At 51.6% G+C, this 12,230-nt stretch overlaps 6 protein-coding genes across 6 annotated transcripts; 5 read left to right on the top strand and 1 right to left on the bottom strand.

The window, feature by feature from the left end:
* Positions 1-433: 433 nt before the first annotated feature.
* On the top strand, positions 434-1,789 carry J4E92_001694 (uncharacterized protein; the record flags this gene model as incomplete). The annotated part of the gene is made up of 1 exon (XM_051493105.1): positions 434-1,789. The coding sequence occupies one exon, from the start codon at positions 434-436 to the stop codon at positions 1,787-1,789; it is 1,356 nt and encodes a 451-aa protein (XP_051356336.1).
* A 673-nt stretch (positions 1,790-2,462) lies between these two features.
* Positions 2,463-3,776, top strand: J4E92_001693 (uncharacterized protein; the record flags this gene model as incomplete). The annotated part of the gene is made up of 1 exon (XM_051493104.1): positions 2,463-3,776. One exon carries the CDS (start codon positions 2,463-2,465, stop codon positions 3,774-3,776), a length of 1,314 nt encoding a protein of 437 aa, XP_051356335.1.
* Positions 3,777-4,796: 1,020 nt separating this feature from the next.
* On the top strand, positions 4,797-5,780 carry J4E92_001692 (uncharacterized protein; the record flags this gene model as incomplete). Its single annotated transcript, XM_051493103.1, has 1 exon — positions 4,797-5,780. The coding sequence occupies one exon, from the start codon at positions 4,797-4,799 to the stop codon at positions 5,778-5,780; it is 984 nt and encodes a 327-aa protein (XP_051356334.1).
* Positions 5,781-6,277: 497 nt separating this feature from the next.
* On the top strand, positions 6,278-7,921 carry J4E92_001691 (uncharacterized protein; the record flags this gene model as incomplete). The annotated part of the gene is made up of 1 exon (XM_051493102.1): positions 6,278-7,921. The coding sequence occupies one exon, from the start codon at positions 6,278-6,280 to the stop codon at positions 7,919-7,921; it is 1,644 nt and encodes a 547-aa protein (XP_051356333.1).
* Positions 7,922-8,562: 641 nt separating this feature from the next.
* On the bottom strand, positions 8,563-9,591 carry J4E92_001690 (uncharacterized protein; the record flags this gene model as incomplete). The annotated part of the gene is made up of 1 exon (XM_051493101.1): positions 8,563-9,591. The coding sequence occupies one exon, from the start codon at positions 9,589-9,591 to the stop codon at positions 8,563-8,565; it is 1,029 nt and encodes a 342-aa protein (XP_051356332.1).
* Positions 9,592-11,264: 1,673 nt separating this feature from the next.
* J4E92_001689 (uncharacterized protein) lies at positions 11,265-12,083 on the top strand (the record flags this gene model as incomplete). The annotated part of the gene is made up of 1 exon (XM_051493100.1): positions 11,265-12,083. The coding sequence occupies one exon, from the start codon at positions 11,265-11,267 to the stop codon at positions 12,081-12,083; it is 819 nt and encodes a 272-aa protein (XP_051356331.1).
* Between the last annotated feature and the right edge of the window lie 147 nt (positions 12,084-12,230).

Raw genomic sequence — 12,230 nt, 5'->3', positions numbered from 1 at the left:
AGGCGAGTTCGGTATTTTGCATGCGTTCAGAAGGTTGTTTCCTTCCCTTCAAGTTTTACGAAACCACACTGTAATTATCTAAAAGTTATTTTCTCTTCCTCAAACTCATGGCTGCCTGATATCTATGACTGCCTATTTCGTCATGAAAGCCGCGCTCACCTCTGATTGCAGTTGCCAGGGCGATACATAAGTCGAGGTGACCGAAGATTGCGACTGCCTTTACCTCTGTCTGGACCAAGAAAGCTTGGCACACAGGCCCTTTCCCTATTGAGGCAACCCACTCTGCTTCCTTCCTTTCTCCACCGCACTGTGTCGCGACTGCAACGACTGAAACCCCTACGTAAATAACCCCCGTCAGCTTGATTGCGATATGTACTAACATGAGACAGATTCGAGAAGTGACGAGCTTGGAGTAACGACTTCAGTCACTGCGATGGACTTGCTCGACTTCCCGCCTGAGATCTTCAGGCACGTCATCAACTGCCTCGTCAGTGATGTCGGTGTCCTATGTGCTTGGAAACTGCGAAGCGTATGCCGTAAGACTCTCATTCCCGTGGTCGCGCAAATGCTCAGGGCTGATAATTTCATAGGAACCTTTGATCAGGAGATCAGCGCAAACATTCTAGCCGTACAACCGGGAGAGGCGTTTCGCAGCTACAGAGCCTGGTGCCTACTCAATCGCAAAGAGAACATGATGTACTACCTCGCATATCACGTCAAGAGTCCACGCGATGTCTTACCGGAGCTTCCCGCCAAGATACAGAATATGGTGGAGTATGTCACCAAGGAGCTCACCGCAATAGACAGTCTCGACGACCGTAACATCCTTCTGGAGGTTTGTGCCGGCGTTGCGCAGACATGTCCGCTCCTTGCAACCTTCCTCTGGCGGAATAGCTCAACCTCGCCAGGGAGCGAGCAAAGATACAGGGAACGGCGCCAAGCACTGAGCAAGGATATTACCTATCATGACCAGCTCATTGCGGCGATAAGTGTGGGTGCTCATGACGCCGTCGCAAAACTACTACCTCATGCTCCTACCTCACTCTCGCTGGGTATTTTTGAAGAGCCAATACTAGCTGCTGTTCGACAACAAGACCACAAGATGATCGCTGTTATGATGACAGTTCTGGATCAACATAAGTTGAAGAGGCTCAAGAAGAATCAGGTCATTGGGTTTGGTTCTCCATACAGTATGCTTGGCTCCATGCAACCAGCTATCGCGGATGATAACGTCGACATGGTAAAGCTACTACTTGGCTACATTCGTCGCTACCTGACCCTTCCCGACAAAACCTATTATCGTCAGTGGATTGATCGTGCTATTCTCTCACGAAGCAACAGCGTCCTCAGAACTCTTCTCCAAGCCGCACCCGACACCAAGCCCTTCCAGATCAACACTACTATCTTCGAACGGGGCGTTAAGACCGGAGACTCAGCTATCGTTACCACTCTCATCAACTACGGAAGCATTCAGCTAGACTCTAGTAGCGCCCAGATGTCAGCCCTGGCGGCTTCCATAAGAGCTGGTGGTGTTGCGGTAATTCGCGCAGTCGTCGAAGCTGGTGCAGACATTAATTTGGTTATAACAACCCATCGTCTGAAGCATTGCGATGCCATTACACCACTGGAGTATGCTATCTATCTGAACCACTTCGACGCCGTGTGCTACTTGATCAAATGCGGAGCCAGCGTTCCTGCTACCTATACTTGGCACCTCTCAAAGAAGATGCAAGCCGTCCTTCAGAATGCGGCAGTCTCCCAGAAGCAATCGACGAAGCAAAAGCATTAAAGAGACCTTGCTGCCTTCAAATCTCTGTTGCATCTGTGGGGAAATACACGGCTACTGATAACTGCAGCATGGAAAGCAGGAAATCTTGTTACTGGTGGACGGCAAGTATGGTGATGGTATGCGTTGGGCCAAGGTGCTAGGAGTATACTTTGGTCCTTTAAGTTGCAGATGGGCAGGCTATGCGAGTACATATGGTGCAAGCGTATCTAGTTGGCAAGGCTTGATGTAACGAGAGCTATACACCTACCATCATCGCTGAAGGCCTAGCACAGAATTACCCCAAGAGCTATTTCGTTTCATTTCCACCACGGTACAGACCATCGTTCCCATATCCTGATACCTGGCATGCCTAGTAGAAGGATACGCTTTCTTGGAAGCTGTTTAATTGTTAAGATCTGATATTATGTATGCAGCAAACCCTACCTATGGGGCACGAATTCGAGCCACTTCTCGTGATGGTGGCAGTGAATGTGACCAAACTCTTCAGCGCTTGGGCCTACCCTAGGCGGGGCGAAGGCCTTTCACACGAACACCTTAATATGGCACTAGCGCGCTGTTTAGCGTATTTGACAAAGTGTAACCCCCAGCCACTAGCTCCTCCACATATAACTCTCCATCTTCCAACGACCCAGTCGCCGTATACGACATCAACCGAGCGCAAGAACAACTCAACATGGCGCAACTTCTGGATCTACCCACGGAAATATTCCAAAACATCATCCACTCGCTCAACTCTGATAGCCCCAGGGCCACTTGGAAACTTCGAAGCGTTTGTCACACTTTCGCTGGCGAAATCAAGCATGACCTGCTCAGCAATCAGCCCAAGCATATCGTTGGATTGATCCCGGGAGTCATCACTGCCAACATCACAACGTATATACTTGCCCATCTGAACAAGCCCGCCGATGTCGACAACCGGCTACTCAATACGATCCACCGAATGATTGACTATTTGGTTTCGGAACTCTCAATCCCGAAAGGACAGCGGAAGGAGACTGAGACCCGCATGGTTGAAGGTCTTGTCCGAGTCACTGGTCCTGACGAAGTAATGTATATGATGATGAATTGGAGGCGTTCCTACCGCCACCCAGCCATTCAGTTGAGGAACAATCCAGAAAACGGCGCGGACATTCACCACTGGGAGAAGATCGTAGCGGCTATGTCGACTCAGGCGATTGACTTGATTCGCCCTCTGCTAGCGCAAATGCCTCCCGCGATTTGGTCTCCTTACACGACCTTCGGCGAAGGCCCTCTGGTGATGGCTGTGACTTCGAAACACGACGAGCTTTTCAATGCAGTCTTACACCACCTAAATAACCTCAAGAAGTCGGTCAAACGTGATACTCTAGGTTCTTACGACTACAACTTTGCAGAAGCGATTTGCTCCGCTATCCGGGCTGGCAATACACGCTTCGTGGATGAGCTTGTCAAGTTCCGCCAGACAATATTTCGCAGGGTTGAGAAGCGCACGTACAACGGGTGGCTCGAGATGGGCATCGAGCACGGGAACACAGACGTAGTAGAGTCTATCCTACGCCTGAATCCATCAGGCAGCCTGGTCAATAATCGCCTCTTCACAATTGCATGTCGTACCGGTAATGTTGACATGGTCAACTTGCTTCTGGACGACGAAGAATTGGACATCAACGACGGAACCCTTTTCACCAACTTCCTCTGCTGCGCCATCAAGGTCAGCGACATCCCGATCGTCGCCGCGGTCCTGGATGCAGGTGCAGATGTCAATGGCGCCTTTCCTCGGTATCAGCGGTCCACAAAGACGATTTCGCCGATGGAAGTTGCTCTCAACCGAAACAGCAAGGAGTTACTGGAATTGCTCATGAGCAGGGGAGCCACAATGCCGCCTCGTGCGCGCTGGCCCAAGACCAAGATGCTATACACCATGACCCGCGAGGTTGCGATCGCGAATGGGGCAACAGACATTCCTGCATACAGCATTTCACTGAGGCGAGGTCTCGATGAGATTTGACGGAGCTGTTCATGAGATGCTAGCGGTAGATCTGTTGTGAGGTGGGTGGTATGGGAGGCAGCTCAGAGACGATCCAATGGGAGGTTTGCTGGTCTCGTAATGTTATCGTGCGATGGATGGCTTGTCATAGGATGAAATTGATGCGAAAATTATCCAAAACATTGACGAAGCTAATGCCGCCGTGTACTAAACGCCTGTACCAAAGGGTTTGTCGTATACGTCGCGTATAAAATTCAGTGGATGCGCATATCATACAGGCAGAGATGTGAAGGATGAGTACCGCATGGCGTTTCTGCTGCTTGTGGTGTGCGCGTGGCGGAGCCGCGAAATGGAGGAGGTGCGATGCGTCGAGAAGGCCCGGGGCGATGTACCTCGGTAGTTCATCGAATCATACGATGCATTGACCCCTGCTGTAGCGAGCGACAGGAAGCTGCCGGTGGTAATCTCAGTTCCTCTATTGCAGCTCTATAGTTGAATATTCGTGACTGCAATGCTGCGACAGCTGGGCTCACTCACCGCGCGATGGATCGAGCCGGGCCTAGTGGTATCCGTCGATGCAAGGCACGAAACGTGCGTGGTTGGAACGGCGCCGGCGCGGACGGGTCTGACGTCACAAGGGACGAAACGCCGGCAAAACGGCAGCGATGATCGCAAACCCTCTGACGCCGCAGAAGGAACGTTAGGGATGCGGAGCAGGACGTCCGTGATAGGCTGAAGATAAGACGATGGAAGCTGCTGGACAATGCCCAGCGATGAAGGCTGTTGGAAGGGATAGCTTCGGGGGTCTGCGCATACACCCCGCTTCTGCCCATCTCGTCTACTTTGAGCCGTAACCTCTTTATCCACTTCATCCAACGTCCCATTCATTGCTCTATTGGGTTATTAAATCTTACAACTCGTTCCTTAATACCACATGTGCTGGAAGGGTTGCAACGCATAGTATCTTGTACTGACGTACTGCAACTGGCAACGTGGAACGCTCGATTTTCGTCAAGAAGCGACTGCAGCCAGCCATCCACCATGTCGTTCAAGAGGGAGCGCGAGGAGACTCCAGACCTCCTCTCAAGACAAGATTCACTGTCGCCGGACAACAAGCGCGTGAAAGTTGAGGTCTATCAGCTCGATTTCGGAGAACACAAAGGCCGCACCCTTAAAAACCTCTCCGACGAAGAGTTAGCAAGAATAGCAGACGACGATGCCTTAGTGAACTCAAAACCTGGTCTACGTGAGGCTCTCATTCATTGGGCGAATAACATCTACAAAATCGATAGTGAATTTGGCGGCTATTACAACGGTTGCAAACTTGGTGAAGCACCAATTTCATGGATCAATTCCTGGATCTACGCCACCGGTGGGCACAAACACACTTACACCCGGATAGCCCTGAAATATCACTTCCTCGATAGAGAGCCAGAAATGCCGGGCTCAAAGTGGGTCTTCACCTATGGAAAGCACGTTGGAAAAAGCTTCGACGAGATCGATGACGACTACCTACCTGTACCATACGACCAATGGACCAAGGACCAAGGGATAGGAACCAAGCAAAATCCCAAAGACTTCGACGCCAGAAATCCCTACAGGGAAGACGGCACAAGGATCTTTGACAACCGCGGCAAAGACGATGTAGCCGACGCGCTGGTGTATAATGAGCGTATGAAGCTGAGAAAGCTTCTTCGAGATCATCCCAATGCTCCTAACTATCGCATGCCATGGTATCAGAACTACTGCAGAGGCCAACACATCAGAGATGTTGATCTCGACGAGGTTCTGCGCATCCATAACAAGCTCGACAACAAGCGAGTCTGGGGTGATGAGTACGACAAAGATCTCTGGGCTGCAGTGAAATGGCGCGTCATTAAGCACCACCTCGTTAGATGGAACTGGAGAGGACATTGCGGGAGGGTAAACGGGAGATGCGTCTGGATTCCAGAAGATCTAGGTCCATACTTGTACCCGTCTACTGAGATTGAAGTCTCAGACGAGCCCTATATACCCGGGTTCTAGGTACGTAGTCACAATGGGAACAAAACGGCCAAGTCATTTCAGATTGGACGCGACATCAAAAGATGAGCATGGAATACGTTGCGCTACCACCTCATACGAGGGAAAAGCTGAACAGGTCTGCAGACTACACTAACATGTGTACATGCAAAGTGGGTGTGTTAACATCGATGTAGACCCCAGGGTGTTCACTTTTTCCCTAGGTTGACGTGCTACAAGCGGACGCGGGCGGTGTGTCACCGCCGTATCACGTGCCTGACACCGGCGTTTGCAGCACGCTCATTGGTTGCCTAGGTGGTCAATGAATACACCAACTTGATAAAGCTGAAAAGTTTACCGCGAACCTTCCAACTGTCGTCACAAGCCTTTGTTACCCGCCATCCTGGCGTAACTTCGAAGAGAAGTAAGTCACCCCATGCACGTCAGTTCATCGTACACCTTGGCTAACTGCTTTAGCAATTTGACATCGCCAACCGAACCGGCCCGAGAGTTTTGTCGCGATGGATCTTCCGCCAACAGCGATCGAGGAGAAGCTGAGAGAAGTGGTCAGCGAGCTGCCCCCGAATATCCTTCGAACTGACCTCCACTCCATCAACGACCTCCCCGACGAGCTGCTGCTTGAGATAGCCAAACACCTTGAGGGCGACAACCCGACGCTTGGCAACCTGAATCGGACATCGCGTCGCTTCAAAGCCATCGGTGATGAGCTCTTATATCGGACTATCAGCTTGCCTCGTACTCGAGGTGACAGTGTCATGTACCTCGTGCGCACCATCGTTGAGAGACCGGAATTGAGAAGCAAGATCCGTCAACTGACGCTTTCCACGACTAGCTGGCGTATCGACATCAATGGTGACACTGTGGTAGTCGGAAGCATATTTACCAAAACACGTCCAGCGACATCTCGCGACGAGCTCGGAGCTTTGTTGCTACAAATATCTCAGAGCCTCAATAGTCTGAGCATTCTCGGGTCGGGGGGACCGTTTCAGAGTATGGAAGAGATAGATTGGCGGTGCACTCTCTTACTCGGTCGGCTGAGCTCGCTAGCTGGACTGCTTCTGGCTCTTTGCGACAATCTTGACATGCTTTGTATAGGCATGTATCACAGGGACGATCTGGACATACCTGCTCTCGACGTCGTTCACTCGCTTTACGGTCTCCACAGCAACTTTATGCAGCAACCGCCAAGTCGCTGGTCGGGCTTCAAGCAATTCCACAACGTCAAGCGCCTGAGAGTCTCCGGTTTGAACATGGACATGCTGAGATTCCCATTCATGTCCCTCCAAGTCCTCGAGATCGACCTCTCGCGGGAGTACTTCAGTGAGGATCTGCCAACTCCGGAGCATGTCTTCTTCGGCAACAAATCCACTCGGTGCCTTTCACCCCGCTGTGCGAACCTCGACACACTCATCATACGAAGCGATTGGAATGAGCTAAACGACCAAGCCCATCTGAGTCACGGCTATCAGCTGCCAATTCTGCTACAAGACTTCGCTGGACCGACCATCACCCGTCTAGAGATACTTTTCATGAGGAGCCCGACTGTTGTTCAGCAGTGGCTGGGTACTTTCGAGCATATTGCGCGTGCTCTGGGTGAGGACACAGACGTATCTGCAAGCTTGGAATCCATGAAGATCGACTATGAGGAGTCTGATCACTTCGATCCCAGGCGTTGTTTCGGTGGTTGTACGAATCTGCACAGCTTCAGCTCGTTCCGCAAGTTGACGAAGATGGAGGTTCTGCAAGGTGCACTTGTATTCGAAGCCCGCAACACGTTCGGTGAGTTGCACTACTTTAGCGGTGTTATACCTCCTCCAAGCCTCGAGTCACTCACCGTAATATGTCCTACCAAGGCTATCCTTACATGGCTCAACATGATAGTGGAGCGCAAGACGGAGGTGCCAGCCCTAAATAACATCGTGCTTTTGTGCAGGTGTGGCTACGGTGCTGGACCTAAGGAGTTCGAAGATGACGTCTCGACATACGTTTTCGCGCAGCTGAACGACCTTGGTATCGATGTGCGTGTGGTTGAAGAGACACCAGGAGCATTCGCGGCTCTAGCTCGGAAGGAAGGCTCAGTGTGGGAGGCGGACTGGGCCGAAGATGGATGGGTAGATGGATTATTCGGTCAGGATCAGGGTTGAAGAACTAGCCTTCGGCACTCTGGTTTGTGATATTGGTGTCGCATCGCGCACACTTGTTTCTTATCCGGGTAAACACGGAGCAGACCTGAATTCTCTTTTTAAAATGTCTGAAATCTCACGATACCTTTACGAGCTCGATCGTCGCTCCCGCGCTCCGCACTGTAGGTGTCAAGCATGTTTTACTGAGGCGTGCGGCTAGTAAATTTGCAAGTGTAGTGATCATACGTTGGGTAATCACCGGTGTTTATAGTCGTCTAGATGTATTGTAACCCCATGACGTTGTATTGCGACCACCTGCCCATCTTCTTCACGGTCAGTCATCCCCAAAAGTAACGCAGAAAAACTTACATTCACTACTTCAATACTTGCTGCATCAGCCTGACTAAATCGTGTTGACAATCGTATAGTTCATTAAAATGAGTATATAAGAGCAAGTGGGTATCGTGAAGAAATCGTCTAAGTCTAGTGTAGCCCTCTACCAGTATCAAGAAGGTCGTAAAACAAAATGAAAGCAGTATATCCTCTCCAGTACGGGGAAGCTCGGACCAAGCCTCGCGGCTCGGCACCCGAGGGTTGTGTAGTGTATTGGCGTCAATGGTCGTCAAGTAATGGCCTTTTGCCCTCGGCCCGTCCGCATGTGTTCAACACATCGCCCCGCTATCCCTCCCGTATAGCACCTTTGCACTTCTCTCGCTCAGAGTATCCGGCTCGACGCTGATCTGGATATCCGTCTTCTTCATTACATTCCCCATCGGTAGCGCTGTTGTTCCATCGTTGTCCATACGGAGATGCACCGAGTGACCGAATCGAGAATCCCGTGTAAGATCTCCTGTGTCGTCCTTCAAGGCCGCGCTTCCGGATATATCGTGCGATTCAGCATGCGCATCGAAGCCCCTCGTTGCGAATGCGATAAGTTGATTGAGGACCTCGAATTCGAGCTTGAGCTTGATGGCGTATGCGAGTGTCTTCCAGCTGGTTTGGATTTCGTACAGGCCTATGTACTGTAGAACCAGGATCGTGACGTCGAGCAAGATAACCACCGTGTTGACGATGATAAGATGGTTGAAGACCCGCTTGGCGTGTGGGCCCCGGAAGGCGGCCGAGCTGCGCATGAGAGCGAAGGTGCGATAGATATAGAGGCCGCTTATGAGGCACTCTTGGAAGACGAACCAGGTGACCTGGAAGATCTCCCACTTCTCGTAAATCTGTAGCCACCTCTTGGGATTCGGTGAATTCGAGCCAGCAAAAAGAGCAGTCGCCCCTCCTTGCACGATTATACAGGCTGCTATGATCATGCAGAGCAACCACCAATCTCTCTTTCCAGAACTGATGAGGTGTAGTCGTGACCAGAGTACGATGGATTGGCCAGTGATCATGAGCATGCCCCCGCCACACGCCAAGGCGATCTCCAGCGGGGCCGAGTCGGATATCCCATAGTTGCGGATGAAGTACCCAAAGGCATGTATGGCGATACCGACCGAGGCTGCGATGAGCGTGTAAAAGTACACGCCGTGATAGGTGCGAAAGAGGCGGAAGATCTTGACGAAGACCTCGAGGGTATGGGAGACGGCGAGGGCGAGGAAGACGATGACGACAAGAGAGGTTTTGTGAGACAGCGTATGGTTCGTGGTCATACCCTCCACCCGGTCGGACATTTGTTGGGAAGCCATTGTCGGCGTTGGGTGCGATATTGTCCTGTGATGTGGTTGGCTTCAGGTATGAGGTCGCCGAACGCCAGTTGAGAGCAGGGAACGGCGCGCAGTCTCCTCTTCAAGGGACGTAAGATCACTCTTCCTGGAGCTGACGCCACAAGTAGTCTGCCTCATTTTACAGTCAACCAGCCGCCAAGAAACTCTGCACCTCTCAATTCACTACCCTGCATCCTGGTTCCTGGTTAGGCAATAATCCTCACTGGTCGCAAACGCGATCTACGTCAACTCGGCAGGGCACAGACATTCAGAAACGTGTCCCCGTGACCCAAATGAAGAGACTAAAACGCAGCCTTGTTTCCGAAACGCGGTAGGGAACGTGGCGGGCTACAAGAATTGTCGGGGCTGGCCCCGCGGGGGAGATGTCACCCTGCTAAAGGAAATGAGACAGAGGCCTAAAACTGCGTATATCCTTGTAGCCGTAGAGCAACGGCAACGTTATACCGCTCGCGTCAGGTGAACGTTGCTTGACATCGCGCGCAATCGGATGGTGTTGTTGTTAAGGTTGAATGAGCTTGAAGACACAGACCTCGAATGCGTTCTCCGGCAAAGGGTTTCTATGATGTTGTTCACGTCGCGCTAGGTGACAAGCCTGGCGAGCAGCGCTCTGATCAGGTCGGGCGGGTTGAGAATGCGATGTGAATAACTATGAGCCCAGGTTTACCGCGTGTTGCAGGATAGTCAAAGATACGCTCGCACGACGTGAATGGAAGGATTGGTGGTGAAAGAGCGCCGCTCGGTAGATGGGCGGAAAGTGGCCGCGCCACGTTCTCGTGAGGGCTGGAAAGTCGAGCTAGGCACGTCATCGAGAGCACGTGCGCACGCGTTTCCGACCGGGCGAGGTCACATACCGGGCCCCGCTTAAACACCACTGGGCGTCTCATCTCCCCCATCCTTAATTGTCATCAAGCGCACTTCTTTGATGACTTTCGTTACCCGTACCATCAGCCACGCATCGATATATGGCTTTCGATCGGTTCCGTTTGAAAACTTCCGATCTTCACGCGTGAGTCTTTTGCTGGGCACAAAGACCGATGAGTTTCATCCGGCTCATTCATGAGACAGCTCATAAGCTCTAGTTAAGAATGGTCCACGCTTGTGGCCAGAACAGAAGACCGTGCCGCTGTGTTAATCGCGCTCGCGAGCGAAGCTAAGTACCTCTGGATGCGATGGCCGTCGCGCATCGTAGCGGCATCATCTCCATGTCGAGTGATGCAGTACACAACAGTGAAGGCTGGAATGCAGAGTTTCGTCTCCATGGTAACGAGTCTGCTACGCAAATGAGACCGCCCAGCGCCATCGAGGACCAGATCGTTGGTCTCTACATCATCATTCACCATCAGAACCCAGACTCCCTTATGCGCATAGTGATCTGGGTTGATTCACTCCGCTCTACCTACTGATGATCTCTACCAGAGTACTAAATTTCATCCACTCACATCCGATAGTTTCACACTCTTTTCAGGCACGAGTCACTGGCAGCGATAGGACGCTGTTGTAGGTTTACAAGTCGTCTAGACGATCATTTAACCCTTCTCGCTTGCTCTCTACCGTATTAACACCACTTGCAACGTCAGCAACATCAAGCTTCGACATCCGATTTGACAAGAGCTGATTCGATACAAGCCACCGCGATGTCTACTACTTCAGAACAGTCCAAGGGCAGCCGCCCTACGAAGAGCAATAACCTCCGTCGCCGTAACGTTCCCAACACAAGGGCCTACGTCAATACCCTCTCGCCCGCCGGCCAAGTCAACAAAGTCTTGACAGACATGGCAAACCTGAAGGGCGGCAACCACCTCCGCAACTGGTCAGCTTCCGCGCGCAAGGAGCTAGCCCCTAACATCACCATCAAAGTGGAGGTTCTAGACCCCAATGGCAACAAAGTGAACGTCAACATGCCCAAGCTAGCCTTCTTCGCTGCTTCATCGGCATTCCGCCAGCACTTAGAGGCTAACCCAGATGATACCTGGGTGAAATTCTGCCACAAGGACGTCTCTCTCAATTCCATGCGGACGATCGTGAAGTGGCTGCGAGCAATCTGTACTGACCAGCAGTACACTGATATCCCCATTCCTAAGGACGTCAAGAAGGGTCTAGAGTTGCGTCTTGCTGGGCAGGTGCTGGGGATGACGCAATACACGTCTCAGATCATTAAAGGTTACATATGCGGCCTCATCTACCGTCCCGTGGAAGCAGAGGAATTGGTCCTGGTGGCTGAGCTAACGTGCAAGGAAACGGTAGAAGATCCTATCGTGGATGCTTTAGCCAACTACGTCGCTTACCTGTGTCGGTACCATCTTGTCAGCAGGAACATAGAAGACCAATATCTGGCCGCGCTTGCCGGGGGCAAATGTACGAAGCTGTTGGATGCCGTGAAAGACCACAAGATTCGAGCTATCGCGCAGAACGGATGGAAGGCTATATGCCCTCGGCCACTGGCGGAGCTTTAGACCCAGAATTAGTTTCATCGTAGTAGTGTTAGCTTGAGTTGATGAAGCTTCTGTTTTCGTTACCACTGACGGTTCGTAACCAGATATGCCAACCAGCGTGGTAACGCCAGGCGAGAACAAGTGTGAGCAATGAACAGTGTTTCGTAA

This window comes from Alternaria infectoria, assembly GCF_024043175.1.
Source record: "Alternaria infectoria strain BMP 0036 chromosome Unknown scaffold_2, whole genome shotgun sequence".
Classification (NCBI taxonomy): domain Eukaryota; kingdom Fungi; phylum Ascomycota; class Dothideomycetes; order Pleosporales; family Pleosporaceae; genus Alternaria; species Alternaria infectoria.
This window is presented reverse-complemented; position numbering and strand designations above follow the sequence as displayed.